This window comes from Mustela lutreola, chromosome 4 (genome assembly GCF_030435805.1).
Source record: "Mustela lutreola isolate mMusLut2 chromosome 4, mMusLut2.pri, whole genome shotgun sequence".
In the NCBI taxonomy this organism is placed as follows: domain Eukaryota; kingdom Metazoa; phylum Chordata; class Mammalia; order Carnivora; family Mustelidae; genus Mustela; species Mustela lutreola.
The window spans coordinates 74,479,978-74,506,028 of record NC_081293.1 but is presented as its reverse complement, the minus strand read 5'-3'; the positions used below and the strand labels follow the sequence as shown (position 1 = coordinate 74,506,028).

General features: G+C 45.6%; 2 protein-coding genes and 1 long non-coding RNA gene across 9 annotated transcripts in view; 1 reads left to right on the top strand and 2 right to left on the bottom strand.

Moving 5' to 3' along the window:
* PTEN (phosphatase and tensin homolog) overlaps nucleotides 1-3,033 on the bottom strand; it is a 91,349-nt gene extending 88,316 nt beyond the window's left edge. For all 3 annotated transcript variants that reach the window (XR_009352629.1, XM_059170265.1, XM_059170267.1), the window contains exon 1: nucleotides 2,238-3,033. Coding sequence is in view for 2 of the 3 variants with exons in the window: in XM_059170265.1 (XP_059026248.1) it covers nucleotides 2,238-2,316 (79 nt within the window). In the remaining variant the exon portion in view is untranslated. The remainder of the gene's footprint in view (nucleotides 1-2,237) is intronic.
* Nucleotides 3,034-3,431: 398 nt separating this feature from the next.
* Nucleotides 3,432-5,525, top strand: KLLN (killin, p53 regulated DNA replication inhibitor). The gene is given in 4 exon segments (XM_059172505.1): nucleotides 3,432-3,528; nucleotides 4,012-4,127; nucleotides 4,395-4,591; nucleotides 4,593-5,525. Coding segments are annotated over 4 exon segments (639 nt in total). The 3' UTR covers nucleotides 4,822-5,525.
* Nucleotides 5,526-7,102: 1,577 nt separating this feature from the next.
* Nucleotides 7,103-26,051, bottom strand: part of LOC131828971 (uncharacterized) — a 36,449-nt gene continuing 17,500 nt past the window's right edge. For 2 of the 5 annotated variants that reach the window (XR_009352633.1, XR_009352634.1), the window contains exons 4-5: nucleotides 16,543-16,765; nucleotides 7,103-8,181 (exon numbers count right to left, since the gene is read on the bottom strand). This is a non-coding gene — a long non-coding RNA (uncharacterized LOC131828971). Of the gene's footprint in view, nucleotides 8,182-16,542; nucleotides 16,766-16,862; nucleotides 17,094-26,051 lie in introns of all 5 variants that reach the window. The other 3 variants (XR_009352630.1, XR_009352631.1, XR_009352632.1) reach the window with 3 other exon arrangements.

Sequence of the window (26,051 nt, the reverse complement as noted above, 5' to 3'; positions counted from 1 at the left end):
CACATAAATTTCATGTGTAAAGGCACACTTCTGAAATCAACGGAGACCTGGCCAATCATCTCACGTGGAAATAACCTGGTAGAATAATTTTAAACTTAAAATCCTGCTAAATTTTAAAGCAAATGAGTAAAGTAAAAATACTATAAACGTACTCTGAATAATAAAAGCAATCTACCAAACAGCATTAGAGGCATTTTTTTTGCATGGGAACTTTTCTGAAAAAGTTAAAGAAACAGTTAATCAATTTGTTCCTATGCATCCAGATGGCTGTCAGTTCACACCAACAGTACACTGCTTTTGAAATAAATTACAAGTCAGAAGTTTTTCCATAATTAATTACCTTCTAGGCAAGTGGGTCAAGTTCAGCCTGACTAGTTCTGCAATTAATGCAGACTCCAGAACTTCTAAATATTCTTCTCAAACATTAATTTTTTAACTTAACAGAAAACTTACGTTTTGTGTGTTATAAAGCTCCTTCTTCAGTAACTTTTACCTTCATCTCAAAACAAACACTTGGGCAAAATTAGTTGCGCACATCTACGTGCAGCTATATAATCCAAAGGAATAAAACCTCTTCAGATAGAAAACAGTTTCTTCAAAAAACAGATCTTCCCCCACAGTTTTTAGCAGGACATATGGACACTTTAGCGCCACTCAACCTTTAGGCAGAATGTTTACTGATATTTGCTAAGACATAATTTCTATTAAGAATATTAACACTGATGCAATTACATAATTTTAACTAAATATTGTCCACTGTGATAACTCACATCACCCAATTTTTGGTCTTAAGAGCAGCCTCAATAAGATGTTTCAACCACCTCAAACCAACAACTTAATTCTGTTTTTTCATGCCTTGAACAACACAGGCCTACCAGGAACTCTGAATGTCTGTGATACTTTCCATTCTGCAAACCAGGAGGGCTCTATCCCCCTCCTTGATCATAACCAGTACATTATACCTGAAACTGCAAAGATCAATGCCTTTCGATAACCACTATCTTTTGAGGTACAAAGGCCTAACTGGTAGACAACCGAAACAATAATGCTTCTTAAAATTCTTGGGTTTCTGTCTTATTCAACAACCTGAGTCAGTAAATTTAAGGCAATGGGTGAAAAACAGCTAACATACCTACACAGCCTGACGCTGGAATCATCCGCTCTTGCCGGTTAAATTACACTTGACATTATACTTAAGTCAGAGTAAGATTAATGGACCCCCAACGGTGTCAGAGGATCTGCAACTTGAATTAGGTGAGCAGCCATTCCGGCATCACAGTAACACTTAAATTTCAAGGAAGAACTGACACTTAATCTCTGCAATCACAATTTGCTGCACACAATACCCTTGGAACCACACAACATTATCATCTGGGATCAAAAAAACCTTCAATCTCCATTCTATTACGTGTGACAGGACCACTGAATAAAAAACGCTACTGAGCTGCAAATTTCATGCCCTATCCTCTATCACCCCATCAGGAGAAAAAAAGGGGGGGGGGCAAATTTAACAAAGATCCAGTAAGAGCGCCTTATGAGGCATATTCCCTATGACACTACTGATTTCAAACTACAAAACTTCTAAATGCAGTTCAAAGTTGTAATTAAACTTAGCTTAAATACACAAACCTACTTCTGCCCTCCAAAGAACACCCATACATGCCGAAAACGACTCTGCTTCCAAAGTTATGCAAATCAGCTCACAACTCACATTAAAAAAAAAAAAAAAAAAGTCTATCAATGCAACCCAGGAAACTAAAAACAATCAGTGCAAGATTCTGATGCAATATGCATACGTGCAACACTAATTTTCATTTTAATCTAATCTATACCCTTGATCTAGGGCCTAAAGCCAAGATTTAATCGAAATATGCTCAACCTCAAAGCGTCTACTTTTCTGTTCATTTAGCAGACCGGATTACCGAGCTCACTAATCCACCAACAGTGTACCGCGTTCTGTGTTAGCGGACAATAGCCCTTCGGAAGAGACCCCGCACACAGACCCGAGAAAGCAATCGGTGCCTTGACACTCGCAAGCGGGCCAGAGTTCCATGTAGCCGAACACACCCTAGGCTGGATGCATTCAAGAGAGACACCAAAGAGACACGATCTAGAAATTCGAGCAGGGTTAGCTGCTACGGTCACCCAAACCATGGAAATTTTTCGCCTCCGTCTGCTCCCACGTTCTAAGCGAGAGTGACAGAAAGGCAGAGAGGGGCAGCGGCAGAAATGGATACAGGTCAAGTCTAAGTCGAATCCATCCTCTTGATATCTCCTTTTGTTTCTGCTAACGATCTCTTTGATGATGGCTGTCATGTCTGGGAGCCTGTGGCTGAAGAAAAAGGAGGAGAGAGATGGCAGAAGCTGCTGGTGGCGGGGCTTCTTCTGCAGGATGGAAATGGCTCTGGACTTGGCGGTAGCGGATGCCCCTCGCTCTGCCGCCGCCTGGCTCTGGACCGCAGCCGGGTAATGGCTGCTGCGGCGGCTGCTGGATGGTTGCAGCGACGGGGCCTGCTTCTCCTCAGCAGCCAGAGGCCTGGCCGCGGCGGCCGCGGGACGAGAAGGAGACGGCGAATCCTCGGGACGGTCGCTGCCTCCGCCGGCGGCCTCCGGAGCCCGGGCCGGGGGGGGTGCGGCGGCGGCGGAGGGGAGGTTTACAGCCGGCCCGGGTCCCTGGACGTGCCGCCGCCGCCGCCGCCGTGTTGGAGGCAGTAAGAGGGGAGAGACCAACTCTCCGGCGGCCCCAGCCCTGGAAATGGTGACAGGCGACTCCGGCCCCCTCCCCGGAGCTGCAGCCGCCGCGGCCGGCGCCGCCGCTTCTCCCCCCCGCTCCAGGAGCGGGAGGTGCCGCTGCCGCTGCCGCCGCCGCGCCTCAGCCGGCTCCCGCCCGGGCCCGCGGCTTCCACCGTCCCTTGCACGAGAAGCCGAGCGAGAGGCTGCACGGTTAGAAGAGAGAACGAGGACGAGGCGAGAGACGCCGCCGCTGCCGCCGCCGCCGGCCGGCCGGCTCCCCGAGGGCGCTGCCCCCGCGGCTGCTCACGGGCGCTGAGAGGGGCTCTGGGCCGCGGCCGCCGCCGTCTCTCATCTCCCTCGCCTGAGCCCGGCCTCGCCTCACAGCGGCTCAACTCTCAAACTTCCATCATGGCTGCAGCTTCCGAGAGGAGAGAGCCGAGCGCAGCCGCGGCTCGGCGCCCCGGCACGTATCCTGCCGCAGTGCACAAAGAGTCCCGCCACATCACCGCCCGCCGGCCCGCCCGCCCCCTCCGCCGCCGCCGCCGCCGCCGCCGCCGCGCAGGGAGCCCGGCGCCTGGGAGCCCGAGGGGAGGTGGGAGGCGGGCGAGACCGCGTCGGGGGAGGGAGGGACGCGCAGGGGCAGGGGCGGCAGCTCCGGGGGCGAGCGCCGAGCCTCCGGCTTGCGGCCGCCACTGAGCATGCCCAGTGCGAGCGCCCGGGGCTCGCTCGGGCTTGTGCGAGGCGCCAGCCAGGAGTTGCACTTGCCGCGGCTTCTGCAGCAGCGCGGGGCGGGGGGTTGGGGCGGGGGGGAGCGGTGGAGGGGAAACGAGCCAAGCCTCGGCCTGTGCTCAGACACCCGGTCGGGGACGGGGAGGGCTGAAGGGGAGAGCTGAGGGGTGCACTGAGCGGTGTCACTGACTCGAGTCTGAGGTTACCTGTGTGGACAGGTAGGGAGGCCCAGGTGACTCGCGCTGGTCAGGGTCCAGGGAAACGCGGGGACGGTCCCCGCCGCGAGGGCGCCCCTCCCCCGCGCCTCCGCCCCCAGCTTTCCCCAGCCCGGCCCCCAGCCTCGTCCTCCTTTTGCACCGCTGTCCGATCACTGTCGTTGGCAGGGACTCGCCGACAGCAGCCTTTGCCGAGGGAGCCTACCTCTCTGCTCACCCCCCCGCCCGCGTCCTCAAGGTGTCAGTCTTTGCACAAAGAACAACCCCCTATTGTGTCTCCGTGTGTATCGCCTCATCCGGCTCGCTCTCCCCGCCCCACCTCCCGCTTCCCCAGCAGCTCGGCTCCTTCGCCCTGAAAACGAGAGCTCGCAACCGAGCGCGCTGCGTGTGAGCACACCGTCCCTAAATGTCTGGGCCTCCAAGGACTACTGTCCGCGTTGCCCCGAAAGCGTACCCCGGGGGACGGACCCACACCGCAGCCCCCCGCATTGCCCCCTGGAGAGCTGCGCGTCCCTCCCCTCGGAGCTCCAGCTCGGTTCACCGCGGCGGACTGAGGGCTCGGGACTCAAGAGCTGCCTCGCCCCGCCCCCTTTCGGGGCGCTGTGAAAACCCGGCCGGGTGGATCGCCGCGGGCCGGCTTCCGCGCTCCCCCGAGCCGGGCTGCGCACGCCGGCGGCCGGCGCTGCCCGGGCCCGAATGTGAAATACCGGACGGTAGGAAGCGGCAGCCCCTGCGAGTGGGCGTGGCCGAGGAGACCGAGGAGGGTTCAAAAGGAGGTGGAGGGATACGCGGGTCACAGTCGGAACTACTTTCAGGAGGAGGTCACGTGTGTTCCTAGTTGGGGAACTTTCCAAATTCCCACTCCCCTATGATGGCTGGGGAGGCAAGTGCCTCTCGTCCTTTGCTCGGGGTGGCTGCCGTGTGTCGGCAGCGGAACCCCGAGCCTCCGGGTCGCGGCGGAAACGCAGGCTCCGACGGCCTCCCGCCCGAGCGCTGTCGGTGCTGGCGCCTGGGGAGCTGGTTACACAAGCACCCACATTCGAGCACGTGCCCCCGCCTCCCCGCACCGCTGGCCGCGGCTTCTCGCAGACCACGGAGGGAGAGCTTCCAAGCTGGTCCTACCCATTCGCGAGCTACCTACTGAGCCAGCTAAAGGGCCAAGACCTGAGACTTGGAGCTCTGGCGCGGCCAACAGTGCGCGTTCCTCACCGTGAGAGAAGGGGCAGAGCCCCGGGGGTCTGGCATTTCCCTCCCTGGTGCCCTGCGCTGGCAGGGACGCACCTTCCTGCCGCTGTGCACCGGGAGCAAAACGGGATCTCCCGCAGCAGCCCGCTGCCTGAATTCACCAGCGTTGCGACAAACTTCCAGTCACTACCCTTAAGCTGGTGAGCGCGCCCCACCTACTGTAGACTCAGCCAAGTGACTTATCTGGTCGGAGAACCTAGTCAATGGCCATCAGCCCAGAACAAACCTGTCAAGTCGGCTAACAGCCCTGGTTGGTTGACCTATCCCCGTGAGAGAGCCGGTTCAGAAATTCGGAGAGCTGGAGCGCAATTACCATGACATTGATCAGCTGCGGCAAAGAGAGTTGTCCACTTTCTGCTCGAAGAGAAAGAGTATCAATCAACATCAATCTAGGAATTTCTTCCTTTTCTTTCCCCTGGGAAGTAGAACTCAAGGAGACAATCGGAGTCCAAAGTATCTGAGTTGAGACTTGGGCTGAGGCACTGGCTGGCTGGCTTGCTTTTTTTTTTTTTTTTTTTTTTTTTTTTTTTTTAAAGACCTGGGAGAATGGGATCAGTTAGCATGTGTATTGCAGTAATTTTGAGTAGGTGCCTAGGAAGGTCTAAAAGGATTTATTCCGGGGCGCCTGGGTGGCTCAGTGGGTTAAGCCGCTGCCTTCGGCTCAGGTCATGATCTCAGGGTCCTGGGATCAAGGCCCGCATCGGGCTCTCTGCTCAGCGGGGAGCCTGCTTCCCTCTCTCTCTCTCTCTGCCTGCCTCTCCATCTACTTGTGATTTCTCTCTGTCAAATAAATGAATAAAATCTTTAAAAAAAAAAAAAAAAAAAAAAAAAAAAAAAAATAAAAGGATTTATTCCGTACTGCAAAAGAAGACTGTGCATGAGCACATCATGGTTGCAGGCAGCCCCTTGAAGACTAGAAACCCCAAGAGGGCTTGCTTAGAAGCCACAGGCCATTACCTAATTCCACAAGTACTAATTAAACCAGGGATATTTACAGTGTTCTTAGAGATCTCCCAGGCTCCATAACACTTTGCATTTATAGACTACATCCTTTTAAGATAGCCCTACAGGAGTTAGCAACCTGCTGAATCTTCCACGTTGATACTCACTGGAGGCTGTTTTTGTGCATGATCCTAGTCAGCCTGTGGGAGGTGAAGGCCACAAGTGGAAAAGGAAGTGGGGGTGGGCTGCTACAATCTGGAAAGAGTAGGAGAAAGGCCTCCATTTGGTTTCCAAAAATGAAAACCCAATCCACACAGCCTAGGGTAAGCCAGAGATTTCCTTATTTTACAAATAACCAATAATAAGGAGTCCCTGATTTGTAGGTGTTCTACTAGACTATGTGTTAAGAAACTGAGTTGTGCTCCATTAGGTAGCCAATACCACTTGGTGGGGAACGGGGAAATGAAGAAGTTGAAGGGAGGTAGACTGGGGAGGGGTAAAATGTCCCACCTCAGTTTTTCAAGTCACTGATCTTGTCTCCAGCGTCCACGGTGTTAGTGCTGCCCTACTCCGCCCCTGCCCCTGGAGCCTACCCTATCCCGAAATCCACTTCCTGGAAAGGAAATGGGTTCATGAGGAGACAGGATGCTTTTCCACTCCCATGGCACAGAGTTCTTGTGGAGAGAAGGCGTGCACCACCTTGAAGTGCTGGAATGGGAGAGTGGCCCACAGCAGGAGGGAACAAAATGGGACCGGGGTTTTGCTGCTTTTCTGAACGTGAGCTCCCTCTGCCTCTCTCGAGCAGTAAACAAAAAGGATCATCGATGCTGACAGATGTTTGGCCAGCCAGACAGTATTATCAGGTCGTTATTAGTAATTACCGAATAAACACCTCCTTCCCTCCCCAGTGTTAAATAGGTTCCTGAAGGAAACTTCAGTTTTCCGTTTTTGTTTTCCTTAACTTCTTCCTTGTACCCAGGGGCTCGCCTTACCCGAGTGGTAAAGCTGAAATCTCCAAAGAGCTAACTCTATCAAATTCACAGGAAGTTTCAAATCTGTGTATTGTTTTTCCACTTCACCTGCAGGTATCTGCTTGGCTGTACAGATATTACCAGACATTGATTTCCAGGCACTCTAGTTCTTTACCTGTCTGGATTCAGACTGCCCTGGGGAGAAACAGAAGCTTGTAACAAAGGGAGAATTATATAAAGCTTCAGGGAGACTAACTATGCGAATAATTAGTAAACATGATAAACCAGCTTTAATTATAGTTTCTAACAGCTGATTCCAAAACTGTATTGTTACTGCACCCAAAGAATGTCCAAAGAAAATAACTTTCTTTTTTTTTTTTTTGATAAATGAAATAACCAGCAACTTGATGTGGGCGATATAAATAGTTGATGTGCTCTTTGTAGGTTCTGCTGCTAAAATGTCTTTTGTTGAACGCTGATCACTATACTGCCTTTCTCAGCTCCCACACACTGACCTTTCAAATAAAGATCTAAATCAATGGCTTTAATTTTTAAGCAATCTTTTCTATTTTTATCTGTTTAACCACTGTTTTCTAAATCACACAGAATAGAAAAATATAATAATTATAGGTCTGAATTTTAAACCATCCTATTATTCCAAGGGTCCAAGGCTTTTCCCCTTATTTTGCTTATCCTAATTACAAATATTGCTGTTCTTTTAAATAAAGATGTTTTTTGCCCAAGACATATCTCCAGAAGGCACTGCAAGTAACCATACCCTAAAAAAGAACTTTCCCTTCTTGTGTCTAAGGTCTCCCGGAGCTACTGCACACAGCACTTGGGTCTCCCTTCATGTCCCAGTAGAGAGGTGTGCTGTATGAAATGATCACTCTCAGAGAAACAAGGGTGGGGCCGGGTATTCCTGGAAGAACCACAGAGCAGGAACAGGCATGCATGGGGTCACTGTGTTCAGAAACTGAACCAGAGGGTGATGGGAAAGAAAAGACCTAACATGACAAATTAGCTTTGACTATTTTACTATCCAACCTAACACTGGCTATTTTATATTCTACTCTGGTCCTTTTGGTACTAACTCTAATTATAGTCCTATGGAACATATATTCTGCTTTTAGCTCTTCCAAGAATAGAAAAAGATAATAATTTGTATCTATCAGCAGGTGTTGGTGCATTTGCCGGGTGCATCCCAGAGTCGCCCTCTTTCGTCTAGGTGTAGGAGGGACATAGAGAAGGAGTCAAGGTTTCCCGTGCCTCACTCCTACAAATCTTTCGCTTCAGGACATCCTTCTGGCATCTGAGGCATCATTGTTTCTGAAGATGAAGAGCACCTTTTTGAAAGGAAAAAAAAAAAAAAAGAATGAGACAAACTCTTTTTAAAATATTTTTTTTTGTCTTTCTTTCTCATGGTGTGGCATCTTTTATCACCATTCATAATTGTCCTGTCAACAAATATTTGGTCATCTGTTATGTGCTCATTCTGTGCAAAGCTCCGTGGACATAGCAGTGACTGGCATAGAGGGCCCAGCCTTTATGGAATGGACTCTCCTTGAAACTTGGCTTCTTTATCTGTTACAACCTCTTCACAGCCCAGGGAGTAAAATCAAAGCAGTTGAAAGAACCTTGACATTTGGTAAGGTTCAATTAGCAATGATCTATTGCTGCATAAAAAACCACCATAAGCTCGGTGCCTTAAGAGGACCACCACCACTTCTTTGCTCACGATTCTGCAATTTGGAAAGGGCACAGCTGGGCAGTTCTGCCTTCCCAGGGCAGCAGCTGGGGTCAGACGTGTGGTCGCCTCTAGCTGTGAGTTATGCTGGGGCTGGGACGGCCTAGATGGCTTCCCTGGTGTCTGATGCTTCCACTGGGGCACTGAAATGGCTGGTGGCCCCCTCTCTTCATGTCACTGCTCATGATTCAGTGGCCAGCCCGAGCTCCTTTCTACTTTCTTTACAGCCTGGATCCCAAGAAAGAGAAAGCAGAAGCCAGTGAAAGCCAGGGCTTGGAAGTCCCAGAACATCACTTTCACTGTGTTCTTCCGGCCAAAGCCGGTCACAGAGCCAGCCAGCCCAGACCCAAGGGAGCAGGAAAGAGACCATACTCCTTAATGGAAGGAGTGCCTGGAATGGGAGGAACTGTTGGCAGTCACATTGGGAACCACTGTATCACGGGCCACAATAATTCTCTCTCTCTCTCTCTCTCACACACACACACCACCAGATTAGCAAAATACACTCCCTCCTGCCCCCCAGATTGTCATTCTGTGCAACACTGGCTCAAAGGGCCCAGATCTAATGATAGACACCAGGCCCAAGTGTGACTGAGGCATTTTAGATACATTTAGCTGCTGTGAGCTGAAAAGACAAGTTACAGACACAACGTATGATGCTGAGGCAGGGATAAGATAACTAGACAGATGCTCCTGATCAAAGCAGGGGGGAAACAGAAGGCATGGAGCAGCTACCATTCCTAGCAGTTCAGAAAGCCAGCTGAGCACTGTCACCCTCACTCTGGACCCAGACCACCATTACGGTCTGGTTCTTCTCCTGGGAGGCGCTTTCCAACCCACTATTCCTGGCTCGCACCTCCGGGGTGCAGGCTACAACCTCTGAAGCTCCCTTTTCCACAGGCCACTGCCTGCCCTTTCCGGTCCAACAGCTCTCTTGGCCTAGGTCCTACGCACAGAAAGTTGGGGGCCCCGTGGCTTTTTTTCCATTTTGAACTCTTTCCTCTTTAGTTCAGGCTAGCACTGACTTCATCAATATAACTGTCTTCAACGTTCTGTGAGTCTCCTATGACTCTTAATGGAGTTTACTTCTTGCCTACAACAACTCTGCCCACAAAGCAACATCTGTAATTCTTCTAAAAACAAACTTGTGTCAACTTCAGGCCCTACCAAAGCTGCTGTTGGACTCATTGAAGGTTCTTCTTAGAAGCCCTTTGGGCTAGATGAGATGGTCTATGAGACAACATCTTAACACCTGAAGAGGCTTAAACATGGAGTCTTGATTGGATTTTTACCTCAAGGCCCCATTTGAAAGGCAGGCCCCAGAGGCCATTTCTTCTTTTGAGACTATCGCTGACATCACAGAATTTCCAAGGCCCTATTTCCTCTACATTCTGCTTGAAAACTGAAGAATGCCTTTTTTAACACATCTCTCTCTGTAACACTATCACATATCACTAAGAGAAGCCAACTGATACTCTGAATGTGTAGCTTGAAACTTCCGTTTGCCAGATCTACAGGTTCATTAGGTACATTTTCTGTCTTTTCTGTGTTTCACTGCACACAAGGGCTGCCCGACATATTGCCCTACACAGGATCACCGCTCCAACCTGTAGTACAATTTCCTCATGACCCTCAGAGACTCCCTTAAAAGGCTCCTTCCCAGACTAAGGAGATAACATCAACTAAATGCAAACGCAGGACCCTAGATTGGATTCTTTTTTTTTTTTTTTAAGATTTTATTTATTTATTTGACAGAGATCACAAGTAGGCAGAGAGGCAGGTAGAGAGAGAGGAGGAAGCAGGCTCCCTGCTGAACAGAGAGCTGGATGTGGGGCTTGATCCCAAAACCCTGGGATCATGACCTGAGCCAAAGGCAGAGGCTTTTACCCACTGAGCCACCCACACACTCCCCTGGATTGGATTCTGAAATGGAAAAAGAACATCACCAGAAAAACTGGCAAAGTTCCTACAAGACCTGTGGTTTATGTCAATTTCCTGGTTTGGATCATTATTCCCTGGCTATGCAATTTATCACCATGAGGGAAGCTGGGTGAAGAACATGTGTGAACTCTATGCCATTTTTGTGACTATTTTGAAAATTGTTTCAAAATAGAACATTTTTAAAAATTACTGAATTTTAAAAAAAAAAAAAAAAGAGTTATGGTTCCTTCATCATCTCTCCAATCTCTACCCAATGCCTGGTCCCAAAGCCGATGCCATGGGTCTCAGATTTTTGTTAAGCCAACACCCAACTTTCAGACATTGATTTCCACTATTTATTATGCATAACACACTACCCCAAAATGTGGCAGCTTGAAAAGCATTGACCATTTTCTTGCTCACCATTCTGCACAATGGACAGCACAATGGTGACAGCTTGTCTTTCCTTCCTGTACTGCTGGCTGGGGTGGCTTGATTGGGGCTGGAGGACGTGAGACGACCTCCAGCACAGGGCTAGTAGTTCAGCTACAGTGGGCTGGAATAGCAAGGAGCTGGGCCTGTCTCCCTTCACAGGGTCTCATTCTCCAGAGGCATGGTGCCTCCATGAAGCCTTCCTCTTCAACACAGCTGGGAGTGTTCTTTACGTGATAATTATTGTCCAAGAGAGCAAAAAACGTAAGTTGCCAGGTGTAGGCACAGAACTGGAATAGCTTCATTTTTGCTTTGTTCTATTGACCGAAGCAAGTAACAGAGGCTGTCAAGATTCTCGGTTGGGGTGGGGCGGCGGGAAAAGAGAATCTACCTCTCAGTAGTAAGCATGGAGAGAAATGGAGGAACTGTAGGTAGTTCTCTACCACCATGATCCCAGCTCACGCCCCTAGAAATGCCTCCCTAGAATTGACCAATCTTCATGGTCAATTCTTCCTGGAAACTCTATCATTTAAGAATCATTGATATCAGGGCATCTGGGTGGCTCAGTCGGTTAACCATTTTGTTCTTTATTTCAGCTCAGGTTGTGATGTCAGGGTCCTGAGACCCAGCTCTGTGTGGTGCTCCATGGGGAGTCTGCTTGGGATTCTCTCTCTCCCTCTGCTCTGACCTTCTCCCTGCTTGTACTTTCTCTCTCTCTCAAAAAAAAAAAAAAAAAAAGAAAGAAAGAAAAGAAAAGAAAAGAAAAAACCTTTCTTTTTTTTTTAAAAAAAAGAATCATCGCTATTAGTTGACAATTTGATTAGAAACCGTTTTCTGTTTGTTACCCATCTTGTTCCCTAATCCTATAATTTTTTCACTGGTTCTCTCATCAATGTTACCTGCATATTTCTACACTAGGATTAATACATGCCACAAAATTATCCATCAGTAAAATAAAACAGAAGTGATAATACATTTATCTGTATTTACATAAATCCATGGAAAATATCCAAAAGAATAAACAGGAGAGAAGATAACACTGCTTATCTCTGACTACAGGCTGGGGAGGGAGTGCTTCCGAGGGAGGAGACTTTCTCTTTCCATTTCTTTCTTTTTGTACGGGCTGAAGGTTCTTTACAATGATCATTTAATGTTTTCATAAGGTAAAAAAAAAAGGGGGGGGGACCTCGGCCAATACAATTAAGTCTAAAAATCAACAGATGCCCAATATCAGAAGAATATCAAATAAACCAGGGAGAGAGCTCAACTCTGATTGCACTTTTTTTTTTTTTTTAAAGATTTTACTTATTTATTTGGCAGACAGAGATCCCAAGTAGGCAGAGGCAGGCAGAGAGAGGAGGAAGCAGGCTCCCCGCTGAGCCGAGAGCCCAATGCAGGGCTTGATCCCAGGATCCTGAGATCATGACCTGAGCTGAAGTCAGAGGCTTTAACTCACTAAGCCACCCAGAGCCCCCTGATTCCACTTTTAAATAAATGAGCACACTAAAGGAGTTCTGGCATTTAAGACTGAATGTCTGTTTGGTGTCCTCTGCCCCAGGGAAGTACTCAAGAACATCTGTCATCATTGAGGTCTAGTGTGGCTGACATGTCGCACCTTACCCTAGGTACCCTCTCTCCCTGGATCAACTCCCTCTCCTCTTCTGACTCTTCATGCTATTGAATAACTTTTGCCACTCAAAGAAAATAAGAGAAACACTCATCTGGTGTCACAGTACCCCCACTATTCAACGCAGTGGCCCATGATATTCGGATCCGGGGCTGTAAGAGCTGGGAGAAACCTCAAATTCCCTTATTTCACCAACCCCGTTTTACACATGGTGACCTGCAGCCCAAAGGATTTATATGCCCAGATTACACAGCTACTTGGGGAGGGACCCTGGATTGCAGCCTGGGAAAATTTCTGCTATTCCAACTGAAAATAAAGATGGGAAGAAAACCTCATTTTGATAAAATCCCAAAAGGTTAATTAGAGAGAAATTTGGCTACAGGTAGCTTTTAATAGTGTTTTCAAGCCTTGGGCAGGGGGAATGAAGGGAACAAGAAGACTGCTTGAGGATCCTCAAGGTTGAGAACAGGGTAAGACAGGGATAAGTAAGGAAACAATATGATTACTAATGCTCACTCTCTTGCCCTGAGTTGGGGCAATTCATTAGACCAGGAGATTAGGACTCTAAAGGTCAAATGTGAAAACACGAATTGCTACCCGTTGTTAGTTTGCTCCCCCTCAGTGCTAGGATCATTGGAAGAGTATCTCCCAAGGACATTAAAGAGGCAGCCCTCATATGGAGCCTGGAAAAAAGAAAAGGAAGGGAATGGCCAAGGTGGTTGGGAAGAGAGGGAACACTGCCGTCTGCTGAAGAGCAGGACACCGTATAAACGGTGCTCGGTATAATCAACAGGACATGTTCTGTAGGATGCAACACCACACAGGGGAGCTCCTTGCAGTCTGAACAGGTCACTGCAGAGAGACAGCTGGACTCTGGGTTTCAACAGGCCAGTTTGCCCCAGAGAAGTATTAGTTTGTTTCTGGTATGAAGGCAGGAGAGGCTGCACCCCTGCTTGCCTCTCTTCCACAAATATTTATGCCTATTCGTTCTGAAATTTCCCCTAAAACCTAAACCCCAAAATAATAAAATATGCCTGGTTGAGGCTAAGTAAAACAGATAGGGGAGGGAAAAGCAATACAGATAAGTTCATTCGAGTAACACATTCATGTGGTTAAGAATTCCCACGGGCTCACTAATACTCTTCCCCAGATAAAGGTCTTTTTTTTTTTTTCCTTTACTTAACTTCCCATTTTTTCCTCTTCTATCCTTTTCTTTTAAATATTTTATGTTTAAAAGGTTTTATTTATTTTAGAGAGAGCGAGAGACAGAGAGCAAGCTGGGGGGGGGGGGCAAGAGGGAGAGAGAGAATCTCAAACAAACTCCGCTCCACACAAGAGGCTCTATCTCATGACCCAGGAGTCACAACCTGAGCTGAAACCAAGAATCGGATGCGTAACCAACTGGGCCATCCAGGCGCCCCAAAACTTTATTTTTTAGGTAATCTCTGCTCCCAATATGGTGCTCACACCCACAATCCTGAGATCAAAAGTTGCATGCTCCAGTGACTGAGCCAGCCTGATGCCCCTTCCTCTTCTATCCTTATACAAATACACTGAAAGGACCTTTGCAAGAGAGGGCTGGGAAAGGTGCTGATCCTTTGTGCACGGCCTCGGTTTTTCCAAGCTGCCATGGATTCAATGTGTGTGCCCACCACCGCCACCACCACCTCCCCCAAAATCTTAGGTTGAAACTGGTATCAGGAGGTAGGCCTTTGGCAGGCAACTGGGTTCTGAGCATGCAGACCTTATGAATGGCACTAGTGCCCTTAGGAAAGAGGCCTGTCTGAGCTCCGTCCCTCTTCCACCATGCCAGGTGAGGTCATCGGGAAGACAGCCATCTGTCAATCAGGAAGCTCACCCTCCCCCTAACACAGAACCCAATCCTGCAGGCAGGCTGACCTGGGGCTTTCCGCTTCCCAAACTGTGAGAAGTATATTTCCATGGCCTGGAAGCCACCCAGGCTACTGTGGTTAGCTGCAGTGGCCCCAAAGGACTAACACATCCTCTTCCTTCCATCCTACTCTCCCTTTCCCTGTCCTCTTTCTTGCCGTTCTCTTTCATCCTAGTCCCATCTCCCTCCTACTCACCTCTACATTTCAAGATTCTCCTTATTGGGGTGCGCGGGTGGTTCAGTCTGTTAAGCATCCAACTCTTGATCTCATCAGCTCCGGGCGTGAGATTGAGCCTGGTGTCAGGCTCTGCACTGGCTGTGGAGCCTACTTAAGATTGTCTCTCTCCCTCTGCTCCCCGACCCCCCCCCCCCCACCACACGCTCTCTCTTCTTTTCCCTCTCTCTCAAAAAAAAAAAAAAAAAAAAATCTTATTAACATACTGATACAGCTAGAAGACAGGTGTGAAGGTGACATTTACAGCACGGTCCAGTTACACGGCTCCAAGGGCTGTAATTCCCATCGTACATTATGCTATTGCTCTGTGCCTTTTGATTTTTCAACCACAGGAATACAGTATCTTTAATTTACATTTAATTTTTTTAAACCTAACCTAGTGGCCCAGTGGAGTGGGGGGGGCACCATTTAATTTCCATGGTTCCACTTAATGACAAAATAAAGCAGTTCTAGAGTCTATGCCTTATAGACTTGTTAACAATGTCTCGGGATCAGTAAGTTCAAAAGTACTCTCATGGTGATTGAGGTTTTTCCATCTTACAGCAACTTCAGAAAGAATACCATAGAGAAACCTAACATCAGATCTACCTTAGAAGAGAAATTTTATCTTTTCTAAATACAAAAGGTGAATAGTTTTCTTTGGTGGATTTCTGCTAATTAGTTGTACTTAAGTATGCTGCGTTTCTTAAAAGATAGATAGGTTTGGCAGCCTGGGTGGCTCAGTGGGTTAAGCATCTGCCTTCGGCTCAGGTCATGATCTCAGGGTCCTGGGATCGAGTCCGCATGTTGGGTTCCCTGCTCAGCAGGGAGCCTACTTCTCCCACTCTCTCTGCCACTCTCCCGTTTGTGCGCTCTCTCTCTCTCTGTCAAATAAATAAAATCTTAAAAAAAAAAAAAAAGATGTGCAGGTTTTACATTTCAGGAAACCCAAGAGGAAAAGGAGGTCTGTAAGCAAAAGGTCATTAAACTTAACAATTAATCTGGGAATACTTCAAATCCTAAACATAAATTTCATAAAGCCAGGGAACTTGGGAGGAAGTGGAAGCTAATGGATAGAAACAGTATATTTTTCTAAGGAGAAAACAAACAAACAAACAAACAAACCCTTATTTTCTTAGCTCTAGGACTTAAGTCCTCTTTGAAATTTCTTTCCTGGACATAGTACCTTTGTCTTGGCTGCCTCCCAAAGAGTGGCCCCAGGCCACTGGCTGCTAGAGCTTACAGAACCACCCCCTTCTTAGGTCACCTGTTGAGGTAAGTGGAAGGGAGACCTAAATTAAGCTGTGCCTCACTGTCAATGTGTTCTTATAAACTTGCTAACTGTAATATATTTTATTGCTTTATTATTTGGTCTTTATATTTTTTAAAATAACTTATAATAACTATAAAATAGGATTGTCTGCATTTCAAATTCTGTTTATTTTACAATGTTGAGGCATTTGTCCTATTAACTGGGCAACCTTTCCTTATGATTTGAATTTGGCACATTAAGTCTTCTGTTTTTATTTCTTTTTTTTTTTTAAGATTTTATTTATTTGACAGACAGAGTTCACAAGTAGGCAGAGAGGCAAGCAGAGAGAGAGAGAGAGGAGGAAGCAGGCTCCCCACTGAGCAGAGAGCCTGACGTGGGGCTCAATCCCAGGGCCCTGGGATCATGATCTGAGCCGAAGGCAGAGGCCTTAACCCACTGAGCCACCCAGGCGCCCCAAGTCTTCTGTGTTTAAAGTGGAATTCTCTTGCCCGAGGATGGCTGTTACTCTATTTTTGAAATGCACTGCCCCTTTTAACTATATCCAGAAATTTGCAGACCGGAAAGTTTTGCCCTAAGAATAAGCCACGTTTGTAGCTTACATACCTTGGTAGCTTCCTTGTCTTGGGTTTGCCTGGTGAGGTTAGGTCAAGCAATCCAGACTTCTAGTTCTCCCAAACTGCACAAAATATTTTTAATAACCTTCTCCTCTAGACATCTGTTTGGTTCGCAATGAACAATTAAAGGCATTTCTGCTTCAGGGCACAGACCGCCAACCAAGGAGAGTGCTGTTCTTGTGCCACCGTGGCTGATGGAGACTCAGGATGCCCTTTAAAAGAAAGTCAGTTATGCATGAAAATACTTTCAGAGGTTGTCCCAAAGCAAATTGTAGAAATTACACATCTCTTAGAACTCTGGTCGCTTACCACTTACTGGCCACCAGTCATTTAAATACAATGACCATGGGGTTTTCCCAAAGTTAGAAGACTCCTATGAATCATGTATGGGGATCCTCAAAAGGGAACCTCTCCTGAGTCCTTGAGAACCAGAGCAACATCCTCAGCGACATGGATTTGGAGAAACGGTCACACGGCATAGGAGACTCGAACACTAGCAATTCTGCTGCTGGGGAGAAATCTCAGAGTAGGAGTTTCAAACTGGAAAATGGGGGCACACAGACAGTTTTTAGGGGGTTAAGTCCAGATCTTTATCTTCTATGTACACTCCCTCCTAAGTCTGAACTACCTGAGAACCCATGGAGTCAAGCACCCCTGTGGTTCCTAATCCCTACCTTCCATTCATAGTGGCCCTTTTTTCCTCTTTAGAAGAGAAAGGCACACCCCTGTTCTTTATCTGGGTGCTTGAGGTTGTGCTGCCCCAAAGGGTAATGACATACAAGAAGCTAAAGAGACAATCCAAAATAATGAGAGCAACGTTAAGAAGCTGAGCCTACCGACAAACACTTCTGAATACGAGTATTAACATTTCTTCTTTCCTAGTGAATTGAAGAAAGACAGCACCCACTGATTAATCATTAAAAATAACACCACTAAGTGATGTGGGGCATACAGCATGGAAAGCTTTCAAATAAATGAGTAACATCATTTACTCAATTTATTCCAACTGTTACCTACTTATTTATGTATGTGAATGGTTGTCCTCAATGTTTATAATATAAAAGCAAGAACTGGGCATAAACCGATGCTGAACTGGTCTTCTAAAAAGAAGTGAAATTCGTTCATGATATACAAACCAATTTCTTAAAGTTCCACTGATTTTGTGTGTGGTCAGTTGTGAACTAAAAATAATGATAACTCAATTCAGAAAAATTTTTAACACTTTGGAGTATTACGGTTAAAGAAATTCAATGTAATTTAAGTTTATATGTAAAATTTGTTGGCAAAGAAATATGGCAAAGTGATCAGTAGAAAACACTCACACATAACACATAAAATGTATATTATATTCAGATAAGAACCTGTGACTGAAGTAGAAAGTTCAAGTCCCAAAAGAAAAAGAAGGGATGTAGAATTTCCCACTATAAGAGACCTTGTTCATATAATTAATGTTTGATGTATAATGGTGAGTATCAGATTACTTTGGTATTTTTATGCCACTGGATACATTTAAGAATCCCACTTCTATTTTTTTTTTTTTTTAAGATTTATTTATTTATTTGAGAGAGCAAGAGCCAGGGGCAGGGCAGGAGGAGAGGGAGAGAAAGTCTCAAGCAGATTCCCTTCTGAGCACAGAGCCCGACACGGGGCTTGATCCCAAGACCCTGAGATCACCACCAGAGCCAAAAGCGAGAGTTGGACGCTTAACAGGCTGTGCCACCCAGGTGCCCAAAGAAATCTACTTTTAAATGTTAATGTTTACATTACAAGCAAATCAATTCCTTTGCAACCAAAAGTTATGATAAAAAATTTGATTCCAATTTCCAAATTGTGGGGTAAAAAGTCTAAAGACTCCTCTTCTATAGAAACTTTCCTAGATGGCATACAAACACATAAGGACATTCACAGCAATAGTATTGGAAATAGCACGAAGTTAGAACCTAAATATCCATCAATATGGATGAATAAAATGTGATTAGTTTCATGTAATAGAATATTATATACGAGGTTAATAGGAATAAACTAGATTAACCTGTCAACATGGGAGTATCTTGATTTACTAGACTATAGTTACATGTGATCCTCGGAATGATGGGGGGTTCACCTTCCTCCCCTTTCCCATCCTTCTCACAACAGAAAAACCAGTCGAGGAGGTATGAGCTCCATAGGCTGTGTGACATCATCCAAACCTTGACCCTGGAGCAGAGGACTTTGAATGGGTGTGTAACGTGATCATATCAAAGTTACAATCCTGAGGGTTCCACAGTTGTCTGACGCATTTTAATGACTAATGCCCTGCTGGGAGTGGAAGAAGGGGGATTAAAAGGGCCAAAGAACCAATTAGAAGGAAAAGAATTTCCCCATCATCTTTCTGAAATCTTACTTGCCTGTAAAGAAGTAAGGTATTTAGGGTGGAGAGAGGAAATATTAGTGATCTTGTAAATATCAAATGGTGAGATAAGCAGAAAGCAACTCTTAGCAAGAAATTCATTCTATGATAATAAAATCCTAGGTCACAAGTTTGTTTCTGTAGGAATGCAAAATCCGTAAGGCCCACTAATAACCATTAAGTTCCTTACCTATCTGGGTGAATTTCATTCCTCTCCTTCTGTTTAGAAAAATCTACTTAAATAGCTGAGTATTTTCAAAAATTAAATCCTATTTTCCAACTGACCATGATACAAAATTAGTGACAACAAAAAAATGTGAATAAGAGCAATAACGATACTATATACCACCATTTATTATTACTAACATTTGTTAACATTTAGAAATGTAGAAGCTCGTTAAAGGGCATATAGGAGGTCTTAGGAAGACCTCGGGCATGTTTACATTTTCTTTTTCAGGTCTCTGCAAACATGTTTTTATAAAGACAGCCTGGGGTGAGGACTTACATGTTATATATTATATAAATAATAAGGAATATTTGTCGATAACATACTACTGTTAGGAGAGCTACACAAATACATCTCCTGTATTTCTTACAACTTGACCCCATCTTCCTCTCTACCCCAACCCTTGAAGTCGCCCCTCTCTTGTAACAGCTAAGGCTCGATGATCATGTCTGCAGTCTTCCACCTTCAGGAATTTGCTCCTGAAACTTCCCAGCATGCTGCAAGTACTCTCTAGCAAACTCATCCCATCAGTTTCCTAGACATGCCCCCACAGGTATGAACCTCCACAGGGAAGCAGCTTTCACACAGGTGCCACTAGCAAAGTGGAGGAAAGGGAGAAAACGATGTCATTGGACTGACTGTATCCATTGACCCTCATAGTATGTGTGTGAAAGGAAGATTCATGGTTGTAGCCCTTGGTAGCCCTGGACATAAAATTAAACCGCATTGCCATTGCTGGTAAATCTTTCCAACTTTTTGCTGTGCTTAATAATTTCCTATCATTCCAGTCTTCTCCTTGGGGCACAAAATGGAGCATTTCTTGAGTCAGACACTCTTGGGGTTAGTTTACAGCAAACACACTCAACCTGAGTCACTTCTTGCTTTCTTCTACATCGCTCCCTGCTGCCTTACCCTGAAAAGGGACAGACTTAGCCATGTATACTCAGACCACAAACTCCTTGAGAAGCTATCTGGCATGGAGGTTAAAAGCACAGTTTCTGGAGCCAGAGAGTCTGCTTTCAAATTTTGCTCCGCCACGTACCAGTGGTGAGATCTTTGGCAAGCTGGTTCATCTCTCTGCATGCCAGCGTCATCCAGTGTCTAATAGGGATGGTAATAGTACTAACGGATGCAGCGGTTGTAATGGTTAAGTGAGGAGATCCGCAGCACTCAGAACAAGCCTAGCACGTGGTAAACACTGTAAGAGTGTCCACTAACTGTCACTGTGGGAAAGAGGCTCCTGTTCCTTCTAACTTGCCTCGCTGGCCCCTACACACACCTTGCACATGGTTTGCCGTTTGGTAAGCTTTCTGTAAATGCTGAATGAGTGACAAATAACAATCAACAAGTGCCAGATGGGAGATGGAAAGGAAACAAGGACTCCCTTCACCCCCAGTCCTTCAAGATGTCCCAATAAACAGTACTTTCAAAATAATTGTACGTCTTTCATTGATACATCTTATGCCATAACCACGTGGCAGTTAAGAGTTTTGACAAGGAGCATTGGCCGCTGAGTCACTCTAGAATCAGGGCCTGCTGGTCCAGCGGTCCAATCACATTGATCTTGACCAGCCACATGCTTAAGTCACATGCCCAACATTGTGACATGAGCAAGACCGCAGATGAACTCATTCTTCCACCTATTCAAAGTTCTCTGAGGGGAGCCCGGTTCTGAAGATGTCACCTCCCTCCCAGCCCCGGCCCCGTGGGCTAGACCGTTTCCTGGGTAGTGTCTCCTACAAACTAGGAGGGAGGCTAATGTCAGCTGAGCCGTGTAAAGAACAAACCAGCAGGGGCTTCCCAGGAATCCGCCTGATTCACAGCATTCAGAAGGTACAGTAGCAGAATCAAAACGGCCCCCAGACTCCCGAGCTTCAGCCCTGACAACTCCTAACCCCATCTCAGTCTTCACTTCAGTGAAGCTACTCCTGGTTAGCACTGAAGTTTCTTGAAGGTTGGGGGAGGGTGGAAAAAACAACCTCTTGTGTAAACTTCTGTCCTTCTCACAATGCCTAGCACCGCTTTTTACCAGACACTCAGTAAAGGATTTATAAACTCAATAACTGAAAGACTGTGTACTATGTACAAATATACACTTGAACATACAAATACAACTTATCAGCTGGATATAATATAATCCTTAGGTAATAATACTCATAGATTACACAACATTATCATGTCTTGTTACATAAACCTCTTCTTTCAATACTTTTGGTGGGGGGTATTATCTGGAAAGACCTTCCTCACTATTTCTATCTTTTTTTTTTTTTCTGGTCCCAAAGAGAACATTAACAGAGGAAATGTCCATCTTACCTAATATTCTGTGTCCTGAAAGGGGGGGTGGGAAGAGGAACCTATGAGACTGTTTTAAATACAAACCAAACACAGTAATATACCTTACCTTTCCCTCGGCTGCAGCATAAATAACCAAAATGCCCAGAATGTGGACTCCTGGTTTTATTTAAGAGACTAACTTCTCTTTCAAGCAGGTTCTGGTGAAATTATTTGTTTCTAACATTGCTTTTTTAATTTTCTCTAAGACAGAATGGTCAAATCACAAGTGAGGTTTAGTTTCACAGATTATACATATTAACTCTGGAACACTGAAATGGTTTAATAAAACTCTAGTGAATGGGGGGGGGGAACTATAGCTTTTTTCTTCTAGAATGAGTAATGAGCTTTTGTTTTCAAGGGAACCCCAGCAGAGTGAAAGCCAAGCCTTCTTGCCCACACAGACAGAGCTGAAACTCAGTCCTAGGGAGCAGGACAATATGGCGGACTAGAAATGGGGGTGGAGCCAGCACGCGAGGAAGAGGCCGAGGAAGGAGAGGCATTACCCTCGAGGATCAGCAGCTCCCTTCGAGCCGGCTCTATGGATTAAGACAAGTTCACAGAGGTAAAATATTGTGCAAAGGGGAAAAAGAAAAGAGAGCAGGTGAGATGGAAAAGATGAGTAGGGAAAAAAAAGTCCATCTGGTGGAGAGCAATAGAGCATGACCTGAAACTGCCTTAGGCACCAAAGCTCACTGATATATTCTAGAGTCTTTGGCTCACTTGAGACAATAACCTAGTTCCAGCCTCGTTCCACTCCAGTTATGACGAATTATCCTTCATTGTTGATGGTCAAGAATGACTAGTGTTTTATTTCCATCTATGAATTTATTTAAAACTATTCTCTGCTGAAGACAAGCCTTTATCAAGTGAAGAAAGCAGGGTTCCATAGCTTCTTTATCTTCTACACATTTACATTTTTTCAGCATTACTCTGTATCTTATATTTTCCCATGCTGTATATGAAAGAAATGGACTGTGGGTGTCTTACCATATGCGCTTTGAAATGAGCTTCTCCGAGACCTAAATAAATAAAAAGAATTGGTCCAAACAGGACCTGAACCATTTAGCCTTGAGATTATTGACAGCGAAAACATAGAGCATATTAAGTCAAGGGGACCGGGACCCAAACAATCAAGCAGTAAATTTATTCAAAACATTGACATATCGGGCACCCAGGTGGCTCAGTTGGTTAAGCAACTGCCTTCAGCTCGGCTCATGATCCCAGGGTCCTAGGATGGAGCCCTGCATTGCGCTCCCTGCTCAGTGGGGAATCTTCTTTCTCCCTATCCTGCTCTGCCTGCTTGTGCTCTCTTGCTCTCTCTGCCAAATAAATAAATAAAATCTTTAAGAGAAATTGACATATAAAAAAACATATATTTGATACATAACTAGACCAATAAAAAGTATTAAAGCGACCAGTCTAGTTTGGGGGGATTGTTTCTTTTTCTGTCTGGAAATTTAGTTAAGTAAAATTTATTACTAAACCTTGCAGAAAATATGCTGGGTGGAACTACATAGAACTATGTGGAAAAGCTGTAGTTGAGTTGGTAAGAGTATCACAGTATGTAGTGCCATGAATGTTTTCATGAATATTTTGGCAACTGTCTTAAGTGAGGCTGGACCGCCATAACAAAGTACTGGGAGGCTTGCACAACAAAAATTTAGTTTTGGAGGCTGGGAAATCCAGTATCAAAGTGGTGACTAATTCAGTTCCTGGTTTGCAGATGGCCACCTTCTCACTAGGACCTCACATCGCAGGGAGCAGGCAGGACGAGCAAAAGCATGAGAGCAAGCGCCCTCTGGTGTCCCTTTTTTACAAACTCCCGAATCCCATCATAAGTGTCCTGTCTCCAAGACCTTATCTAATCCTAATTACTTCCCAAAGGCAGTCTCTCTCGAATTACCATCATATTGGGGGTTAGGGCTTCAACATATGAATTTTGGAGGGACATTAACATTCAGTCCATAATAGCAAATAAAATATGTTATTCCAACACAAAGAAATGGAAAAATGTTCCATGCTCCTGGATTGGAAGAATAAATATTGTGAAAATGTCTATGCTACCTAAAGCAATCTACACATTTAATGCAATTCCTATCAAAGTACCATCCATCTTTTTCAAAGAAATGGAACAAATAATTCTAAAATTTATATGGAACCAGAAAAGACCTCGAATAGCCAAAGGGATATTGAAAAAGAAAGCCAACGTTGGTGGCATCACAATTCCGGACTTTAAACTCTATTACAAAGCTGTCACCATCAAGACAGCATGGTACTGGTACAAAAACAGACACATAGATCAATGGAACAGAATAGAGAGCCCAGAAATAGACCCTCAACTCTATGGCCAACTAATCTTCGACAAAGCAGGAAAGAATGTCCAATGGAAAAAAGACAGCCTCTTCAATAAATGGTGTTGGGAAAATTGGACAGCCACATGCAGAAAAATGAAATTGGACCATTGCCTTACACCACACACAAAAATAGACTCAAAATGGATGAAGGACCTCAATGTGAGAAAGGAATCCATCAAAATCCTTGAGGAGAACACGGGCAGCAACCTCTTCGACCTCAACCGCAGCAACATCTTCCTAGGAACATCACCAAAGGCAAGGGAAGCAAGGGCAAAAATGAACTATTGGGATTTTATCAAGATCAAACGCTTTTGCACAGCAAAGGAAACAGTTAACAAAACCAAAAGACAACTTACAGAATGGGAGAAGATATTTGCAAATGACATATCAGATAAAGGACTAGTGTCCAAAATCTATAAAGAATTTAGCAAACTCAACACCCAAAGAACAAATAATCCAATCAAGAAATGGGCAGAGGACATGAACAGACATTTCTGCAAAGAAGACATCCAGATGGCCAACAGACACATGAAAAAGTGCTCCATATATCTCATCATCAGGGAAATACAAATCAAAACCACAATGAGATATCACCTCACACCAGTCAGAATGGCTAAAATCAACAAGTCAGGAAATGACAGATGCTGGCGAGGATGTGGAGAAAGGGGAACCCTCCTACACTGTTGGTGGGAATGCAAGCTGGTGCAACCACTCTGGAAAACAGCATGGAGGTTCCTCAAATTGTTGAAAATAGAACTGCCCTATGACCCAGCAATTGCACTACTGGTTATTTACCCTAAAGATACAAACATAGTGATCCAAAGGGGCACTGTACACCCGGATGTTTATAGCAGCAATGTCCACAATAGCCAAACTATGGAAAGAACCTAGATGTCCATCAACAGATGAATGGATAAAGAAGATGTGGTATATATACACAATGAAATACTATTCAGCCATCAAAAGAAATGAAATCTTGCCATTTGCGACAACATGGATGGAACTAGAGCATATCATGCTTAGCGAAATAAGTCAAGCGGAGAAAGACAACTATCATATGATCTCCCTGATATGAGGAAGTGGTGATGCAACAAGGGGGCTTAGTTGGTAGGAGAAGAATAAACGAAACAAGATGGGATTGGGAGGGAGACAAACCATAGTGACTCTTAATCTCACAAAACAAACTGAGGGTTGCTGGGGGGAAGGGGGTTGGGAGAAGGGGGGTGGGGTTATGGGCATTGGGGAGGGTATGTGCTTTGGTGAGTGCTGTGAAGTGTGTAAACCTGGTGATTTATCCCCTGTACCCCTGGGGATAAAATATATGTTTATAAAAAATAAAAAATTAAAAAAATATATGTTATTCCAGTCCTAGGTTAAAATGGAGTAAGCACACGCTACCCTGCCTTTCTCACTGAATATACCTATGAGACCTGGATGGAACCCGAGGAACAACTATTTGAAAAGCCTATAAATAGTAGCAGGTGAACCAGGAAAGAAGACCAGAATCCAAAGCACCACTAAATCAGCAGTGATATTTTTAAGATTTTATTTATTTATTTAAGAGAGAGAGAGAGAGCAAGAGAGAGAGCAAAAGAGAGACAGCACACAGGAGCAGGGGGAAGGGCAAAGGAAGAGGGAGAAGCAGACTTCCTCCAAGCAGGGAGCTCAATGTTGGGCCCGATCTCAAGACGCTGGGATCATGACCCAAGCCTAAGGCAGATGCTTCACCGCCTGAGCCACCCAGGCACCCCAGCAGTGGGTTTTCCATTCTGTTTTTTCCCCTACCAAAACCCCCTGGTCTAGATGTAAGGCAGCCTGAAATTCAGAATGGGTGCCAGGACAGAGAGAACTCCTGAGGGAAGCCCTCTAGTTCTAGTCTAGCTCATTTCCTGATGCTCAGAGAGTGTCAGGGAAATCTGTCATTTTTTGTTCTTTTGTTCTTTTTTGTTGTTGTTGTTCTTTTTTCTCTTTTTCTTTTTTCTTTTTTGTTCTCTAGTAACCCAGGCCCCAGGAAATCCTGCCACCCCAGCAGTAGCAAGGACTCCAATGGCACTGGGGGCCCACAGGCACCAAAATCTCAGAGGGAGGGAAACTTTCCTCTGTGGAGAAGCTGTGCTCCTGGAGGGTGGGAAATCACAGTTGTTTTCTCTCGGTTCTATTGCTTGGCCCAGGGCATGGCACAGTCTCAGGAAGCA